The following is a 21704-nucleotide window of genomic DNA, read 5'->3' as shown; positions in this document are numbered from 1 at the left end:
TCTTAAGGCAACATATAGTTTTTCAACATAATGGGCAAATGGGAGAGTGGGTGTGGGAGGGGGTTTAGTTGCCCTCTAATCACTTTCAACTATTAAAAAAGGCACTAGCGCCTTCTATTTTTGAATGAGCCCTTTTCAAAGTTTCTATGACAACTCCTTTGTTACAAAGTGTCCTGGTTAAAAAAAATACATTGTACCCACAATGCTCTTTACTTTACTTGGAAGTTCCTACAAAAATTCCTTCGATACAAAGTGCCCTGGTCTAAAAAAAAATAACACATTGTACCTAGATCGATCTTTACTATAAAAATGTCAAGCCTTCCAATCACTTTCAACAATTAAAAAGGGCACTAGTACTTTCAATTTCCAATCAAATGAGCCCTTTTTGAGTTTCTACAACAACGCTTTCTATGAACACAATATATGCCCCCAAGGCATAACTTACAACCCTTGCCCTGAGGGCTGTGAGGTAGTTGTCATCCTCAAAGACCTACTTTCCAGAACTTTCAACTAAGTTCAACAAAACAGCTATCTCAAAATTTTTAATGGATACATTTGAGGAAATGGTGAGTGTGAGACGGGTAGTTGCCATTCAATCACTTTCAACTATTATAAAGGGCACTAGCCCTATCAATTTCCAATCAAATGAGCCCTTTTGAAGTTTCTACGACAAAACTTTCTATAAAAGCCTTATATACCCCCAGGGCATAACATACAACCTTTGCCTTGAGTGTTGTGGGGGGGGGAGGGTTGTCATCCTCAAAGACCTAATATCCAGAACTTTCAACTACGTTGAACAAAATGAATATCTCAAAATTTTGATTGGATGTGTTTGGGAAAATGGTGGGCGTGAGAGCGGCGTTAGTTGCTCTTAAATCACTTTCGACTATTAAAAAGGGCCTTACCCGTTTCAATTTCAAATCAAATGAGCCCTTTTTAAAGTTTCAACGACAACTCTTTCTATAAAAACCGCATATGCCCCAAGGGCATAACTTACAACCCATGTCCTGAGGGATGTGGGGGGGGGGGTGTTGTCATCCCCAAAGACATAATATCCAGAACTTTCAACTATGTAGAAAAGAATGGCTATCTCAAAATTTTGATTGTATGCCCTAGGGGAAATAGTTGGCATGAGAAGAGGATTAGTTGTTCTCCATTTACTTTCCACTATTAAAAAGGGCACTAGCCATTTCAATTTCCAATCGAATAAGCCATTTTTGAAGTTTCTACGACAAAGCTTTCTATAAAAACCTTATATGCCCCCAGGGCATAACTTACAACCCTTCCCTGAGTGCTGTGGGGGGTAGTCATCCTTAAAGACCTTATTTCTAAAACTTTTAACTAAGTTGAACAAAATGGCTATCTAAAAATTTTGATTGGATGTCTTTGGGGTAAAGGTGGGGGTGAGAGGGGGGTTAATTGTCCTCCAATCTCTTTCGACTATTAAAAAGGGAACTAGCCTTTTGAATTTCCAATTGGATGCAACCTTTTCCAAGTTACTACGAGAAAGCTTTCAATAAATCCTTATATGCCCCCAGGGCATAACTTTTAACCCATTCCCTGTGGGCTCTGAGAGGGAAGGGTTGTCATCCTCACAGACCTAATTTCCAGAACTTACAACTACGTTGAACAAAATGGCTGTCTCAAAATTTTGATTGAATGTGTTTGGATAAATGATGTGCGTGAGAGGGGGGTTAGTCCCTGTCCAATCACTTTCAACTATTAAAAAAGGCACTAGCCCTTTGAATTTCCAATCAAATGAGCCCTCTTGAATTTTTTACGACAACGATTTCAATAAAAACCTTACATGCCCTAAGGGCATAACTTACAACCCTTGCCCTGAAGGCTGGGGGGCTGTCATCCTCAAAGACCTATTTTCCAGAACTTTCTACTACGTTGAAAAAAACGGCTGTCTGAAAATGTTGATTGGATGTGTTTGGGGAATGGTGGGCGTGAGAGGGGGGTTGTTTACCCTCCAATCACTTTCGACTATTAAAAACGGCACTAGCCCTCTCAATTTCCAATTGAATGAGCCCCTTTTGAAGTTTCTACGACAAGTCTTTCTATAAAAACCTTATTTGCCCCCAGGGCATAACTTACAACCTTTGCCCTGGGGGTTCTGGGGTTTGTCATCCTTAAATACACAATTTATAGAGTTTTCAACTACATTGAACAAAATGACTATCTCTAGTATTTGATTGAATGTTTTTGGGGAATTGGTGGGTGTGAGACTATTAAACTCACTTTCGACTATTAAAAAGGACAATTACAGCTTCCAATCAAATGAGCCCTTTTTGAAATTTCTACAACAACTTTCTATTTAAACATTATATGACCCAGGGCATAACTTACAAACCTTTACCTGAGGGCTGTAGGGGCAGGGTTGTCATCCTTAAAGACCAAATGTCCAAAACTTTCAAATTTCAACTACGTTGAATAAAATGGCTATCTAAAAATTTTCATTGAATGTGTTAGGGGAAAAGGTAGGCGTGAGAGGTGGGTTAGGTGCCCTCAAATCACTTTAGACTATTAGCCCTTTTTCAAGTTTCTACGACAAAGATTTCAATAAAAACCTTATATGCTCCAGGGCATAACCCTTGCCCTGAAGACTGTGGGAGGAGTGTCCTACTCAAAAGTATAATTTCCTGAGCTTTAAACTGCATGGAACAAAATGGCAATCTCAAAATTTTGATTGGATGTGGTTAGGGAAATGGTGGGCGCAAAAGGGGTTTAAGTTGCCTTCCAATCGTTTTCGACTATTAAAAAGGGCACTAGCCATTTCAATTTCCAATCGAATGAACCCTTTTTGTAGTTTCTACGACAAATTGTTCTATAAAAACCTTATATGCCCCAAGAGCATAACTTACAACCCTTGCCCTGAGGGCTGTGGGAGATTTGTCATCCTTAAAGACCTCATTTCCAGAACTTAAAACTACGTTAAACAAAATGGCTATTTCAAAATTTTGATTGGATGTGTTTGGGGAGAAGGCAGGCGTGAGAGGGGGGGGGGTATTTGCCCTCCAATATCTTTTGACTATTAAAAAGGGCACTAGCCCTTTGAATTTCCAATTGAATCAGCCTTTTTTGAAGTTTTTTGATAGATACTACACGACCTCTCCTGGGGGAAAAATAAATATAAATTTTTTTTTTATTTACGACCCTATTTATGATTGCTAGTTTCCTGGCGACCTTATATAAATATAAAGGAACAATAAATAAATATTTTTTAACGATTTATTTATTAGCTAATAATATACATAAGAAAATGTGTAGTTTTAGAATTCGTTTGGAAACATACAAAAATCTAAGATTAAAGATTGCACAAAAAGTTGTAAAATTGTATTTACTATTGTTACAAAAATTATGTGACATATTTTTCATATATTAAACTAAAATTGAAGGAACAATTTTAATGAGATGGATATGCCTGTTTTTTATTGCATAACAAATTAAATCTTGGTGTATTGTTTGACACTGCTGGACGTAAGACCTCTTCAACATTGTTTAGCGATGAACGATATTGGAATTTAACATGTGTTTAAGCTAAGAAAGTAACTTCACATAAGTATGTAGTGTGGAACGGCAGAAGAACATTTAACGCCATATCAGAGATTGTGGGAAATTCAGTTTTAGTTGCTATCCAGAATTCAGTCAAGGGCTTTTTTTGAAATTATAGTTTTAAGTTTGAGCAACTCGAAAGCTCAGCAAATTCCTCTTGAGCTTTAATTGATAGGTGATCAATCTCACTTAAGCCAATCCGAAACGGCGTTTGAATCAAAGCCACCTTTTTGAAATCACTATTTTGATTTCATTAAAAAAGTATCACTTTTTTGAAATTTAATATGAATATGTACGGAACTATGTTTTTTAGGTGACATACAATAGTTTTTGCAATGAAAGTGTGACAGCCATTTCTCTCAATTATAAAATTGTCGACACTGGAAAACTTTGTGTATCGAAATTGATTCCTTGAAGAGACAAGTTTAGGTAATTTAATCTCGCAAAGATATCTGACAATAACACAGCTTGGATAGCCATAAGTCAATTTGAAAAAAAAGCAGCAAGTTCACATTTTACATTTTCGTTCGGTTCAAAATATTTCCATTTCGACCTTTAATAGCGATAATCGTTTAGAGCTTTGACCTCTTGACAGCCATCTCACTTTTGCATGTAATAATAAGGTTGTGTAGTTGGAATCCATATTCTTACACAGATTTGAAAATAAGCGGCGATTAAGAGCATGGCTCTTAATAAAATTTATAATCTTATGAGTATCCGGAAGCACATCGTTCGATTCTGGTGCTATTTTTTTTGCTACAAGGGCCTCTTGGTGAATAAGGCAGTGATTAAAAGTTATTTGATGATAATGAACAGCTTAAAAAAGATTTTAAACCTAATATTTTTAGCCGTCCTCGCTCTTGTGCCATCTGTGCATATTTGCCCTGCATAGAAGGAAAAAATAAGAATTCTTCAACCAAGCGTTCCTTATAAACGTACCTGACATATAATAACAACTGATATAATTTAGTACTATTAATTGTTTCGTCCAACTGAATGAAAAATTTTGGGCCTTCTTCAATTCTTGTAATAAGCTACACTACATCGTCGTTGTTAATATCAGAAATTATATTCAAAACAGTATCGTCCGACAGAGCAATTTGTTTAATTCGAATTTTCCTGAACAGAATTTTCCTACGTGACCCCATTTGCGGTTGCGACTCAGAGCTTAAGAAGGCCTGCTCTTAATGAATTTTATCTACCTTACTAAATCGTTTTACTACTACTATCTACATCGTTTTTCCAGGCCAGAAAAACCCAGGGTGCCAACTAAAAGAAAAGTAAATATGAAGATGTTTAAAAATACTAATATATATATATATATATATATATATATATATATATATATATATATATATATATATATATATATATATATATTATATATATATATATATATATATATATATATATATATATATATATATATATATATATATATATATATATATATATATATATATATATATATATATATATATATATATATATATATATATATATATATATATATATGCTCGGAGGTAACCTTAGGTGTGATTCAGATTTATGTAGCCTGTGCTTGGATCCATTACTTATTCCATTTTCTAGTAAAGAATTGACACTGCTAAGCGGGAAACTTGAATATGTCAAAGTGTTTTGATATGTTAGGTCATCACAATTCGGCATACATTTGCACTGTTCACGGTCTTCTTGAATTAATCCTATAAAAATAAAAGAGAAAAATATAAATTGCTCATTTTAGGGGGGTTTAGTGAGAGAAAAACAATAAAATTGAGGTTCGCACTTGACTACCTAGGTTAAATAAGATATAATGATTATAACTTGTAGGCTTTCTCTTATAGCTGAAAGAAGACCATCCTGGCAAAACCTCACAATTGATTCCGTTTCAAATAAACTGTCGTGTAACTGATCCCCTTGCGACTGAACCTATTTAACTGAACTGTCGTTACACCGTGTAACTGAGCCCCCTTGCAACTCAATCTGGTTCAACTGAAAGTCATTCAACTCCCCATTCAACCCCCGTGCAACTGAATCTTTGTTAAAGTGAACCCTGTGCAACTGAGCCCTTTTACATCTCAGCTCTAGTCAACTGAACCCTCATGCAACTCAATCCGTTTCAAATGAACTTCATGAAACTCAACCTCTGTGCAATTGAACCGTCGTTAAAGTGAACCCTGTTGCAACTGAACCCCTGTACATCTCAGATCCATTAAAATGAACTTTCATGCAACTCAATCTCTGTTTAACTTAAACAGACTTACATACTTCTGTTTAACTTACATGTCTGTATACTTCCCAATAACCAATACTATAGTCTATGTTAACATTGGGTAAAGTTCATAACTTTTAGCCCTCCCCCCGAGAAATTCGGGGGATTAAGTCATCCTAAAAGACATACTTATCATATTTTCGAGCCTGCTGAACAAAATGGCTATCTCAAAATTTTGATCAGGTGACTTTGGGGAAAAATGAGCGTTTTAGGGGGCCTAGTTGCCCTCCATTTTTTTGGTCACTTAAAAACGGCAATAGAACTTTTAATTTCCATTCCAATGAGCCCTCCCACGATATTCTAGGACCACTGGGTTGATTCGATCACCCCTGGGAAAAAAAACAACAAAAAAACAAATTAACGCGCATCCGTGATCTTTCTTCTCGCCAAAAATGCAAAATTCCACATTTTTGTATATAGAAGCTTGAAACCTGAACTGTAGGGTTCACTGATACGCTGAATATGATGGTGTGATTTTCATTAAGGTTCTATAGCTTTTAGGGGGTCTTTCCCCCTTTTTTCGAAAATCAGCCAAATTTTCCCAGGCGCGTAACTTTTGATCGGTAGGACTAAGCTTGATGAAACTTAAATATTTGAAATCAGCAGTAAAATTTGATTCTTTTGATGTATCTATTGGTATCAAAATACCGTTTTCTAGAGTATCTGTTACCATTGAGCCGGGTCGTGGGTTACCACGAACTGTTTGATAGTTATTATTTCAATTCATCTTAATTGTAAATGTTCGATATGGAGAAAAATTTCTGGAAATTTTTAAAGGAGCTGGAAACGCACAAAAGTCTCCCTTTTTCTGTATTACTTCTCCACTATAATATTAACCCTAGAATATCATAGAGAGATTTTTAATCTCATTTGAAAGCTAATATTCGCGTTTATGCACTTTTTATAATGTTTTCCATGACAACACCATAACGTGGTGACAACATAAAATACCTTATGGCACCAAAATGCAATTTTAGTGTCCTTTCTGAAGTTTAAAGGCTTGAAACCAAAAAAACTCTACCACTAAAATCTCCATGATTGAAAACCCTTATACTAGTATTTAAAATCTGCCTCTGGAACACTCCCCTTCCCAGTCAATTTTGCAAGTGGAAAAAAAAAATTATTTTGAAAAGTTTTGAAAAAACTACCAAAAAAATTCATTCAAATACAAAGCAGATTCGTTAATGATAAAGGTTATTTATTTTTATTTCAATAGACCTTTTTTTTCAGCACAAATTTGTAGCCTGTAAAGCTTTGGTTTCTTTTCAATACCGCATAATTTTTCTTCAATTTCTTTCTGACTTTTGCATTCCCTGACTAGAGATTACATCAGATTACAATTTACGCCCAACCACAGAAAAAACCCATTTCTAACCTTAAAGCTCGGATGTAGTCTTTACATGGGGAGTAGAGTATTTGATCAAGCACGGGGAAAGGAATCAAAATCTGGTCATTTATAAGGACGATGGACAAGTCCAATTTGAATGGAGCTATTATTAAATTTACCAAGCCCGAAAAGATACACGTAAAGAGCATCGTGAAACAGAAGCGTTTTCATTGGCTACCAGCAACGAAAGTAAGTTGCAATCATTGCTCTGCCAGTTCTTTGTCTTAGGTTTAAATTATTTTAGCCCAAATGAATAGTATAAGTTAGGAGCTGCAAACGAAGCGAGAAGCAAATTTCGAGTTCCTAATCAGTGCTAAATCAAACTTATTATTAGGCCTTGGATTGAGCTCAGTAAAACAGGGCTTGATTTATATGGGGGCTAAATTCAGTTGAACAAGGGTTCAGTTAAATAGGGTTGAGTTGCACGGGTATCCAGTTAAATGGGGGTTCAATTTCACGAGGGTTCAGTCAAATAGGATTGAATTGCATGTGGATCCTGTCAAACACGGGTTCAGCTGCACGAGAGTTAAATTGCCCAAGAGTTAAGTTAAACTGGATGCAGTTGGACCTAACTTGAAAGTACTTACAATATAACCTAGCTTAAAATACATTTATACTGCCGTCTATAACTGAATGGGAATAGATGGCAGCATTTGAGATAGTCAAAACATGTCGCCATCTATGATAGAAAAATGAATGGATGGCAGTAGTAAGAATGTGACCTAACGAAATATTTGAAAATCCTGTAATTCATGCTCATGTGTCTCTGGATTTGAAAAAAAAATCAAAGCAGCAGGACTTCACCAGATGTTTTTTACTTTTTTTCCGCTTTATTCATTTAACCAGACCAAGAAATTCTCGGAAATAAACCAGAAAATTCTCGGAAGCAAAGAGTTGTTCAGAGTGGTTTAAAGAAATATCTCCGGAAACAAAGATCTCAATGACGTAGCAACAGTTATTTTTTGTATGACCACCTGTTTTAGAAAACCCACTATCTGTTCAGGTTGTTGGGTTGTCATAAGATCACACTAAGTCTTCTATGGCTTGAATGTTTGATCGTCTTCACACTTAAATTTATTTTCGGTTTTATGCTTGGGGTACATATCTTTTTCATACCAGACACTGCTTTTCGACTTTATACAGGTCCCACCACCCAGCAACACTTTTCAAAACGGCTTCATAATATGATTTTTGGAACAAATTCATTTCTTGGAATTTTCAGACTTTTTCTGTCGTTGTTTTTTAGGAGGGGGGCTTGCGTCGTCTCTTAAGTTTATTATTTGAGGGTTTTACATTGATATTTAGTGGTTTAGCTTGTCTGACCTTATTGACATGAATAGTTAGTTGCTTTTTGGGACTTTAAGATCAGGCTTTTGACTTTTTGTAAATTTGTCGTGTCGGAAGCTTGTTAGTTAAGATTTTAACTTGGTTAAAAACCCAGTTAATATATCTGAGACTCTAAAATACCATCTGTGACCCCGGTAATAGTGTCCATGTAAAAAAATTCCTGTTCTTACATTTCTGAATTTTTTAAACAAAAATTCTAAACGTTGGACTTTCTAGCGTATCCTAAAAAAAATAATGGAAACATAACAAAGTTATGCAATGAGATATTTTTATTGAAATAATGACATATACAACGTTACATGTCATTAATAACATCATAAAATAATAAAATGTTTTGAATTCGTTCCATAAAATGGTTCATCGTGTTTTCTCTTGACATGCACTTATTCCATTTCGGTGTCATACACGGCGTTTAACATGGTTTCAGCTAAAGGTTTAATATGAGTTTTTTTATTGATATTATTTGATTCATTGACTGTATCTGTTGATAAACTGTCGATGGTGGTAGTAAAGCTTGCTGGCAATTTGTTTTTCCTCGGTTCGTCTTTATATTCCTTGGTGATATTATCTGCCAATGCCCTTTTTATTTTGCCTGTGATTTCACTGTCTATTACCACATTATTTTTACACAGGTAACAACTCAGGGACCTAGACAAGATACGGTTTATGGTATTGGTAGAGGAGTACGCCTGTCTTCTTCCGACCTTCAATTAAATACTAATACCCTAAAGCTGGCGATAGGGTTTATCACTGGGTAACGTGTTACAACAAGCACTAGCAAGAGGTTGCCTCTTGTCATCAACTATTATTTTTATGTTGGCATTCTCTGTAACTGAAATAATCTCTGGAGATGTCACTGTGACATATCCACCATCATAAAAATTTAATTTTTTCGGTACTCCAAAGAAATTTAATCTCTCACTGTCATGACAATGCCCGCATACGTTTCCAATCAGGTTACCGCTAGTGCTTATTTCATAGTTCAAATATTTGTCTTTTCCAGCATTTATTGCTACAACAACACTATCATGTACACACACTTTTTTGAAATGTTTCATCTTCACGTTAATCAAATTATTCATAAGTGTTTATCCTTCCAGTGTAAAATTTATATTGATCGAAAACATACTATATACTAACTACTTTCGATGACCCAGCACAGAGTGCTACGGAGGCAACTGCATAAAAAATTCTAAATGTACACAAATAATATGTCAGTCTACTCAGAGTTCATTGACCTCCATTTCTCTCACTTTCTCCTGAACCTAAATCGTTCAAAAAAGCTATTAATATCATTAGAAATTTAAGTTTCAATTTGAGGAAAAATTACTTTCTTATCTCAACCGAATTTGGGCTTGTATTATTTCTGTCATACGGATGTTGTATTCATGTTAAAAACATATACGATTTTATTAATTTCGCTAGAAAATTTTAAGAAGCTTATATTTCGATTTTTAGAACCTATTTACTAACAAGATCCTATTATTAAAAAAGTATATCTCAAGTAACTTAAATCAGTTGGTATCTCAGAGTTAAAAATAAAACCAATTAAGCACTTTTGAGCCAGTTAAGCACTTCTGAGTCAATTAAAAACGTTTGGAGTTCTTTCATTTCGCTCAGAGTGCCGTCGTAACGTTGCTTAAAATATATTCGACTTTATGATTTTTGGTCAGAACGTGATAAGATGCTTAGGTTAGAGTTTTGAGAAAATATGTACCTTCATGTCTCAAACGGTTTATTATAGATAAAATAAATCTTAAGCAACCTAAATCAGGACACTAGTTACGTCATAATTCAAGATAAACCAGTTAAGAATATTTGGCCCTACTGTCTCAGACCTCTGAGCTGTATTCTCTAAAATACATATTTCCTTGCTAAATATATGATTCATATTTAGCGCTAAATATATGATTCATATATTATTGAGAATCATAAATATATGATTCTCAATAATATATGATTCACCTATACCAAATGAGCTTTTTTATGCTATTTGAAGCATCTTTAGAATAGATATATGTAAGCAATATTAAAGATAATTCTTCGCATATATTTTAATTTCTTTATTTCTGTTGCAAGTAGTCGTTTTTTTTATTTTATTTTATTAAGGTATCTGAAACATCATTAAAATAGATACATATAGGTAATGTTTAAGATAGTTCTTTGCATATATTTTAATTAATTTTTTTTTGTTACAAGTAGTTGTTTTTTAAATTTATTTTATTACGATATCTGAAGCATCTTTAAAATAGATACATGTAGGTGATATTTAAGATAATTCTTCGCATATATTCATACGTTATTTTACATACAAATATGTAGATTCAGACACACAAACCGAGAAAGACATGCATTGGAATAAGCAAACTCCCGCCCAGACACACAAGCAAAAAAGAGTGAGAGACACATACAAATACATAGATTCACACATACAAACCGAGAAAGACAGACACTTCAGACATAAAAACCAACAAATACAAACACTGGGACATGCAAACACCAACCCAGACAAACAGACGAAGAGAGTGTAAAACACATACAAATACAAAGATTCAGACATACAAACCGAGAAAGACAGGCAGTGGGACAAGCAAACGCCCGCCCAAACACACAAGCAAAAACAGTGGGAGACACATACAAATACATAGATTCAGACATACAAACCGAAAAAGACAGGCACTGGGATAAGCAATAACCTGCCCAGACACACACAAACAAAGAGAGTGAGAAACACATACAAATAAATAGATTCAGACATACAAACCTAGAAAGACATGCACTGGAAAAAGCAAACATCCGCCCAGACACACATTCAAAAAGAGTGAGAGACACATACAAATACATAGATTCAGTAATACAAACCGAGAAAGGCAGGCACTGGGATAATCAAACACCTGCCCAAAACACTGGCAAAGAGAGTGAGAAACACATAAAAATACGTAGATTCAGTGACACAAGCGGAGAAAGACATGCACTGGAATAAGCAAACACCCGCCCTGACACACAAGAAAAAAGAGTTAGAGACACATACAAATACATAGATTCACACATACAAACCGAGAAAGACAGAAACTTCCGACATACAAACCAACAAAGACAAACACTGGGACTTGCAATCACCAACTCAGACACACGGACAAAGAGAGTATGAAACATACACAAATACATAGATTCAGACACACAAACCGAGAAAGACATGCAGTGGAATAAGCAAACACCAGCCCAGAAACACAACAAAAAAGTGTGAGAACACACACAAATACATAGATTCGAACATACAAACCGAGAAAGACAGACACTTCAGACATACAAACCAACAAAGACAAACACTGGGATTTGCAAGTACCAAACCAAACACACAAGCAAAAAGAGTGACAGACACATACAAATTCATAGATTCAGACATACAAACCGAGAAGGATAGGCACTGGGATAAGCAAACACCTGCCCAGACCCACAGAGACAAAGAGAGTGAGAAACACATACAAATACATAGATTCAGACAAACAAACCGAGAAAGACATACACTGGGATAAGCAAACACCCGCCCAGACACACAGTCAATGAGAGTGAGAGACAAATACAAATGAATAGATTCAGATATACAAACAGAGAAAGACAGGCACTTTAGACATACAAACAAACAAGGACAGACAGTGGGATATGCAAACACCCACCCAGACACACAAGCAAAAAGAGTGAGAGACACATACAAACACATAGATTCAAACATACAAACCGAGAACGACAGGCATTTCAGATATTCAAATCTTCAAAGACAAACACTGGGACTTTCATACACCAACCCAGACAAACAGACAAAGAAAGTGTCAAACACATACAAAGACATAGATTCAGACACAAAAACCGAGAAAGACATGCACTGGTATAAGCAAACACCCGCCCCAGACACAAAAGCATAAAGAGTGAGAGACACATACAAATACATAGATTCACTCATACAAACCGAGAAAGACAGAAACTTTAGACATACAAACCAACAAAGACAAACACTGGGACTTGCAAACACCAACCCAGACAAACAGACAAAGAGAGCATGAAACACATGCAAATGCATAGATTTAGACATACAAACCGAGAAAGAGAGGCAGTGGGGCAAGCAAACACCCGCCCAAACTCACATGCAAAAAGAGTGAGAGACCCTTGCAAATACATAGATTCAGACATACAAACCAAGAAAGGCAGTTAATGGGATAAGCAAACACCAACCCAGGCAAACAGACAAAGAGAGTGAGAAACACATACAAATGCGTAGATTCAGACAAACAAACCGAAAAAGTCTGCCCTGGAATAAGCAAATACCCACCCAGACAAACAGACAAAGAGAATGTAAAACACATACAAATACATAGATTCAGACACCGAAACCAAGAAAGACATGCATTGGAATAAGCAAACACCCGGCCCCGAAAACACAAGCAAAAAGAGTGAGAGACACATAGAAATACATAGATTCAGACATACAAACCAAGAAAGACAGGCACTTAAGACACACAAACCAACAAAGACAAACACTGGGACTTAAAAACACCAACCCAGACAAACAGACAAAGAGAATGTGAAACACAAACAAATACATAGATTCAGACATACAAACCGAGAAAGATAGGCACTGGAATAGGCAAAGACCCACCCAGACAAAAAGGGAAAAAAGAGAGAGATACACATACAAATACAAAGATTCAGACATACAAACCGAGAAAGACAGACACTGGGATAAGCAAACAACCACCCAGACACACACACAAGCAAAAAGAGGGAGAGACATATACAAATAAATATATTCACATATAAAAATCAAGAAAGACAGACACTTCAGTCATACAAACCAACAAAGAAAAATACTAGGACTTGCAAAAACCAACCCAGACAAACAGACAAAGAGAGTGTGAAACACATACAAATACATAGATTCAGACATGGAAACCGAGAAATACAGGCAGTGGGACAAGCAAACACCCGCCCAAACACACAAGCAAAAAGAATGAAAGACACATAAAAATACATAGATTCACTTAAAAACCAAGAAAGACAGACAATTTAGACATACAAACCAACAAAGACAAACTCTGGGACTTACAAACACCAGCCCAGACACACAGACAAAAAGAGTGTGAGACACATACAAACACATAGATTCAAACACATAAACTGAGAAAGACATGCACTGGAATAAGCAAACACCAGCCCAGACACACAAGCAAAGAGAGTGAGAGACACATAGAAATACAGATTCACACAAACAAACCAAGAAAGACAGACACTTCAGAAATACAAACCAACAAAGACAAACACTAAGACTTGTAAAACCAACCCAAACAAACAAGCAAAAAGAGTGAGAGACGCATACAAATATATTGATTCAGACAGACAAACCAAGAAAGACAAGCAGTGGGAAAAGCAAACACCCACCCAAACACACAAGCAAAAGGAGCGAGAGACACATACAAATACATAGATTCAGACATACAAACCGAGAAAGACAGGCACTGGGATAAGCAAACCCCTTCCCAGACACACAAAGACAAAGAGAGTGAGAAACACATACAAATACATAGATTCAGACATACAAACTCAGAAAGACATACACTGGAATAAGCAAACACCCGCCCAGACACATAGTCAAAGAGAGTGAGAGACAAATACAAATAAATAGATTCAGATATACAAACAGAGAAAGACTTGCACTTTAGACATACAAACCAACAAAGACACACAGTGGGATATACAAACACCTGCCCAGAAACACAATCAAAAAGAGTAAGAGACACATACACACACATAGATTCAAACACACAAACCGAGAACAACAGGCATTTCAAATATTCAAACCATCAAAGATAAACACTGGGACTTTTAAAGACCAACCCAGACAAAGAAAGTTTCAAACACATACCAATACATAGATTCAGACATACAAACTGAGAAAGACAGGCAGTGGGACAAGCAAACACCAACCCACACACACCCGCAAAAGGAATGAGAGACACATACAAATACATAGATGCCCAGAAACACAATCAAAAAGAGTAAGAGACACATACACACACATAGATTCAAACACACAAACCGAGAACAACAGGCATTTCAAATATTCAAACCATCAAAGATAAACACTGGGACTTTTAAACACCAACCCAGACAAAAAGAATTTGAAAAACATGTAAATACATATATTCAGAAATACAAACTGAGAAAGACAGGCAGTGGGATAGGCAAACCCCACCCAAACACAATAGCAAAAGAAGTGAGAGACACATACGATTGTAAAGAGTCAGATACACATACCGAGAAAGACATGCACTGGGATAAGCAAACACCAACCCAGACGAACAGACAAAGAGAGTGAGAAACACACTCAAATGCTTAGATTCAGACACATAAGCCGTAAAAGGCATGCACTGGAATAAGCAAACACCCACCCAGACAAACAGACAAAGAGAATGTAAAACACATACAAATACATAAATTCAGACACAGAAACCAAGAAAGACCTGCCCTGGGAAAAGCAAACACCCACCTCAGACAAACGAGCAAAGAGAGTGAGAGACACGTACAAATACAGAGATTCACACATACAAACCAAGAAAGACAGACACTTCAGACATACAAACCAACAAAGACAAACACTGGGACTTGAAAAAAAAACAACCCACACAAACAGACAAAGAGAGTGTGAAACACAAACAAATACAAAGATTCAGACATGGAAACCGAGAAAAACAGGCAGTGGGACAAGCAAACACCCGCCCAAACACACACGCAAAAAGAGTGAGAGACACATACGAATACACAGATTCACACATACAAACCAAGAAAGACAGAAACTTAGACATGCAAACCAACAAAGAGAATCACTGGAACTTGAAAACACCAACCCAGACAAACAGACAAAGAGAGTGTGAAACACATACAAATGCATAGATTCAGACACAGAAACCGAGTAAGACCTGCACTGGGATAAGCAAACACCCGCCCCAGACACACAAGCAAAAAGAGTGAGAGACACATAGTAATACATAGATTCACTCATACAAACCGAGAAAGACAGACACTTCAGACATGCAAACCAACAAAGACAAACACTGGGACTTGCAAACACCAACCCAGACAAACAGACAAAGAGAGCGTGAAACACATACAAATACATAGATTCAGACAAACAAACCGAGAAAGACCGGCAGTGGGACAAGCAAATACCCGCCCAAAGACAAAAGCAAAAAGAGTGAGAGACACATACAAATACATAGATTCAGACATACAAACCGAGAATAACAGGCAGTGGGACAAGCAAATACCTGCGCAAACACACAAGCAAAAATAGTGAGAGACATATTCAAACTCATAGATTCAGACATACCAACCGAGAAAGACTGGTACTCCAGATATAAAAGCCATCAAAGACAAACACTGAGACTTGCAAACACCAACCCAGACAAACAGACAAAGAGAGTGTCAAACAAATACAAATCCATAGATTCAGACATACAAACCGAGAAAGACAGGTAGTGAGACAAGCAAAAACCCCCCCAAACAAGCAAGCAAAAAGAGTGAGAGACGGATACAAATACATAGATTCAGACATACAAACCGAGAAAGACAGGCACTGGGATAAGCAAACACCGACCCAGATAAGCAGACAAAGAGAGTGAGAATCACATACAAATACGTAGATTCAGATATAGAAACTGAGAAAGACATGCACTGGAATAAGCAAACACCCACCCAGACAACCAGACAGATAGAGTGTGAAACACATACAAATACATAGGTTCAGACACAGAAACCGAGGAAGACATGCACTGGGATAAACAAACACCCGCCCCATACACACAAGCAAAAAGAGTGAGAGACACATACAAATATATAGATTCACACATAGAAACCGAGAAAGACAGACACTTCAGACATACAAACTAACAAAGACAAACACTGGGACTTGACAACACCAACCCAGACAAACAGACAAAGAGAGTGTGAAACACATACAAATACATAGATTAAGACATAAAAACTGAGAAAGACAGGCAGTGGGACAAGATAACACCCGCCCAAACACAGAAGCAAAAAGAGTGAGAGACACATACAAATACATATATTCAGACATACAAACCGAGAGATCCAGGCCCTGGGATAAGCAAACACCTGGCCAGACACACACACAGACAAAGAGAGTGAAAAACACATACAAATACATAGATTCAGACCTACAAACCGAGAAAGACAGGCAGTAGGATAAGCAAACACCCGCCTAAACACACAATCAAAAACAGTGAGAGACACATACAAAAACATAGATTGAGACATATAAACATACAAAGACAGGCACTGGGAACATGGAAATACCGATCCCAAGTTAGGTTTATTTAGGTTCACTTATCTTGGCGCCACGACGTTTGTAGGTTTGTAGGTCTGTATCTATGTATTTGTATGTGGTTCTCACTCTCTTTGCCTATGTGTCTGGGCGGGTGTTTTTCTCGGTTTGTATGTCTGAATCTATGTATTTGTATGTGTCTCTTGCTCTTTTTGCTTGTGTGTTTGGGCGTCTGTTTGCTTGTCCCACTGCATGTCTTTCTCGGTTTGTATGTCTGAATCTATGTATTTTTATGTGTCTCTTACTCTTTTTGTCTGTTTGTAAGGGTGGGTCTTTGCAAGTCCCATTGTTTGTTTTTGATGGTTTGTATATCTGAAGTGCCTGTCTTTCTCGTTTTGTATGTCTGAATATATATATTTGTATGTGCCTCTCACTCTTTATGCTTTTGTGACTGGACGGATGTTTGCTTGTCCCACTGCCTGTCTTTCTCGGTTTGTATGTCTGAATCTATGTATTTGTGTGTGTTTCAAACTCTCTTTGTCTGTTTGTCTGGGTTGGTGTTTGTAAGTCCAAGTGTTTGTCTTTTTTTGGGTTGTATGTCTGAAGTGTCTGTCTTTCTCGGTTTGTATGTGTGAATCTATGTATTTTTATGTGTCTCTCACTCTTTTTGCTTGTGTGTCTGCGCGGGTGTTTGCTTATTCCAGTGCATGTCTTTCTCGGTTTATGTGTCTGAATCTATGTATTTGTATGTGTTTCAAACTCTCTTTGTCTGTTTGTCTGGGTTGATGTTTGCATGTCCCAGTGTTTGTCTTTGTCAGTTTGTATGTCTGAAGTGTCTGTCTTTCGCGGTTTGTATGTATGAATCTATGTATTTGTAAGTGTCTCTCACTCTTTTTGCTTGTGTTTCTGGGCAGGTGTTTGCTTTTTCCAATGCACGTCTTTCTCGGTTTTGTGTCTGAATCTATGTATTTCTATGTAAAATAACGTAAAATATATGCGAAGAATTATTCTAAATATTACCTACATGTATCTATTCTAAAGATGCTTCAGATACCTTCATAAAATAAATTTAAAAAACGACTACTTGTAACAAAAATAAACATATTAAAATATATACGAAGTATTATCTTAAACATTACTTACATGTATCTATTTTAAAGATGTTTCAGATACCTTAATAAAAAAAATAAAAAAAACGAATTCTTGTAACAGAAATAACAAATTAAAATATATGCGGAGAATTATCTTAAATATTACTTACATGTATCTATTCTAAAGATGCTTCAAATACCATAAAAAAGCTCAACATGCTGCCTCAGACCTCTGAGCTGTATTCTCTAAAATATATATTTCCTCGCTAAAGATATCTCAATAATATATGATTCACCTATACCAAACTTCCTTAACAGCTCTCCGAAACTATACCTAGTGGAGGAAAATAGTGTCTGTCTTTCTCGGTTTGTGTGTGTGATTCTTTGTATTTGTATGTGTCTCTCACCCTTTTTGCTTGTGTGTCTGGGTGGGTGTTTGCTTATTCCAATGCATGTCTTTCTCGATTTTTGTGTCTGAATCTACGTATTTATATGTAAAATAACGTAATATATATGCGAAGAATTATCTTAAACATTACTTACATGTATCTATTTTAAAGATGTTTCAGATATCTTAATAAAATAAATTAATAAAAACGAATACTTGTAACAGAAATAACAAATTAAAATATATGCGGAGAATTATCTTAAATATTACTTACATTTACTTATTATAAAGATGCTTTAAAGACCATAAAAAAAGCCCAGCATACTGCCTCAGACCTGTGAGCTCTACTCTCTAAAAATAAATATTTCCTTGCCAAAGATATCTTAGTATCATATGATTCACCTATACCAAACTTCCTTAACAGCTCTCCGAAACTATACCTAGTAAAGGAAAATAGTGTCTGTCTTTCTCGGTTTGTGTGTGTGATTCTTTGTATTTGTATGTGTCTCTCACTCTTTTTGCTTGTGTGTTTGAGCGGGTGTTTGCTTATTGCAATGCATGTCTTTCTCAATTTGTTTGGCTGAATCTACGTATTTGTATGTAAAATAACGTAAAATATATGCGAAGAATTATCTTAAACATTACTTACATGTATCTATTTTAAAGATGTTTCAGATATCTTAATAAAATAAATTAATAAAAACGAATACTTGTAACAGAAATAACAAATTAAAATATATGCGGAGAATTATCTTAAATATTACTTACATGTATCTATTCTAAAGATGCTTCAAATACCATAAAAAAGTTCAACATGCTGTCTCAGACCTCTGAGCTGTATTCTCTAAAATATATCCCGTTAGTATTTCCACTTCCCGTTAGTATTTCTAAGTTTCGTGATTGATCTAGAAAGAGGATGTGGTCTTGTTCGTTTCGTATTCTGGCCCTCTGATTGGCTGTGATCTTGTTAGTTTAGAAGTAGTGACCCCCTCCCTACTTCTGTTATTTATTTTAATTTCTGTTTGTTTTGGGTTTCATTATTTGTTGATACTGATTTTGGGTAGTTGTATGCTTGGTAGATTATTTGATTAAATTTTTGTTAATTTTTGGTTTAATGGAGTTCTTTACTTTTTTTTTTAAAAACTTATTTTGTTGAATTTTTTTTAATTAATTTCTGTTGGTTTTATATTAACATAGTCTTTTTCAGGGAGAAGGACTGAGCCTCTTCTAAAGTTAAACAACCATCCCTTCCACAACACCTTAAATATCTCCTGGGCATAACTTACAACACTTGCCCCTAATATCTAGGGGGGGGATTTTTATCCTTAAAAACATAATTTACAGACCTTTCTGATACACTGAATAAAATGGCTATCTTAAAATTTTGATTGTAAGTGTTTAGGGAAATGATGGGCATAGGGTGGGGGAAATCTGTCCTCTGATTACTTTCGACTAATAATAAAGGCACTATTCCTCTCAATTTCCAACAGACGGAGCCCTTTTTGAAGCTTCTACGACACAACTTTCTATGAAAACCTAAGTCATACCAAGGGCATGACTTAGGACCCTTGTCCTGAGGGCTATGGGGAGAGGGTTGTCATTCTCAAAGACATAATTTCCAGACCTTTCAACAACATTGAACAAAATGGCCATTTAAAAATGTTGATCAGAAATGTTTGGGGAAATGATGGGCACGGGGCGGGGGTGATTCTCCCTCCGATTCCTTTCGACTATTAAAACGGACAATAGCCCTCTCAATATCCAATTCAATGACCCTTTTTTGAAGCTTTTTACACAACACTTTCTATAAAAACATTATATGCCCCCAGGGCACACCTTACAATCTAATCCCTGAAGGCTGTTGGTGGGAGGGGGTTCATATAATTTCCGGACCTTTCAACTACATTCAATAAAATGGCTATATCAAAATGTTGATCGGAAGTGTTTGGCGAAAATGGTGGGCGTAGGGGGGGGCTCCAATCGCCCTCTCAATTCCCGATTGTGTCTACGACACCCTCTCAAACCCTCAATTCCCGAAGTGTCTACGACAACGTTTTCTATAAAAACCTTGGCATAACTTACAACCTTTGCCCTTGGGGCTGTGGAGGGGGGGGGGGGGGTTGCCATGCTCAAAGATATAATTTCTGGACCTTTGAACTAAGTTGAACAAAATGAATATCTCAAAATTTTGATTGAACGAGTTCGGGAAAATAGTGGGTTTGAGAGGGGGTTTGTTCCCCTCCAATCACTTTCGACAATTAAAAAGAGCACTAGCCCTTTCAATTTCCAATCAAATGAGCCCTTTTCGAAGTTCCAACGACAACACTCTCTATAAAGACCTTATATGCCCCCAGGGCATAACTTACAACCCTTGCCTTGAGGGTTGTGGGGGGAGTGCCATCTTCAAAGACCTAATTTCCAGGACTTTAAACTACATTGAACAAAATGGTTATCTCAAAATTTTGATTGGATGTGTTTGGGGAAATGGTGGAGGTGAGAAGGGGGTTTGTTGCCCTAAAATCCTTTCGACTATTAACAAGAGCACTAACTCTCTCAATTTTCCATTGAATGAGCCCTTTTTTAAATTTCTACAACACCGCTTTCTCCAAAAACCTTATATGCCCCCAGGGCATATTTTACAACCCTTACCCTGAGCACTGTGGGGGGTGTCATCCTTAAGGACCTAATTTATTTAACTCTCAACTACGTTGAAAAAAATTATGATTGGATGTGTTGGGGAAAATGGTGGGCGTGAGAGGGGGGATTCCAATCGAATTTCGAATCGAATGAGCCCTTTTTGAAGTTTCAACGACAATGTTTTCTACAAAAACCATATTTACCCCAAAGGGCATAACTTACAACTCTTGTCCTGAGGGATGGGGGGGGGGTTATTATCCTTAAGGACCAAATTTCGAAAACTTTCAACTGCATTGAACAAAATGGATTTATCAAAATTTTGATTGCATGTGTTTGGGGAAAGGGTGGGCGCGAGCGGGGGGTTAGTTGCCCTCCAATCTCTTTTGACTATTAAAACGACACTAACCCTTTCAATTTCCAATCAAATAAGCCCTTTTTGAAGTTTTTATGACAACGCTTCCTATAAAAAAACCATGTATGCCCTAAGGGTATAACTTACAACCGTTGCCCTGAGGGATGTGGGGGGAGGGGGTTATCATCCTCAAAGACCTAATTTACAAAACTTTAAACTGCGTTGAACCAAATGGTTATATAAAAATTTTGACTGCATGTGTTTGGGGAAATGGTGGGCGTGAGAGGGGGTTAGTTACCCTCTAATCACTTTTAAGTATTAAAAGGGGCACTAGCCC

At 36.5% G+C, this 21704-nt stretch overlaps 1 protein-coding gene across 1 annotated transcript in view; it reads right to left on the bottom strand.

Moving 5' to 3' along the window:
- Positions 1 to 21704, bottom strand: part of LOC148942299 (pickpocket protein 28-like) — a 332270-nt gene that overhangs the window by 37426 nt on the left and 273140 nt on the right. Inside the window, exon 8 of the mRNA XM_089103282.1 lies at positions 5087 to 5261. Coding sequence (XP_088959408.1) covers positions 5087 to 5261 — 175 coding nt within the window. The remainder of the gene's footprint in view (positions 1 to 5086; positions 5262 to 21704) is intronic.

Source organism: Artemia sp. Qi Xiang Cuo, chromosome 17 (assembly GCF_049724085.1).
Source record: "Artemia sp. Qi Xiang Cuo chromosome 17, ASM4972408v1, whole genome shotgun sequence".
Taxonomy (NCBI): Eukaryota; Metazoa; Arthropoda; class Branchiopoda; order Anostraca; family Artemiidae; genus Artemia; species Artemia sp. Qi Xiang Cuo.
This window is presented reverse-complemented; position numbering and strand designations above follow the sequence as displayed.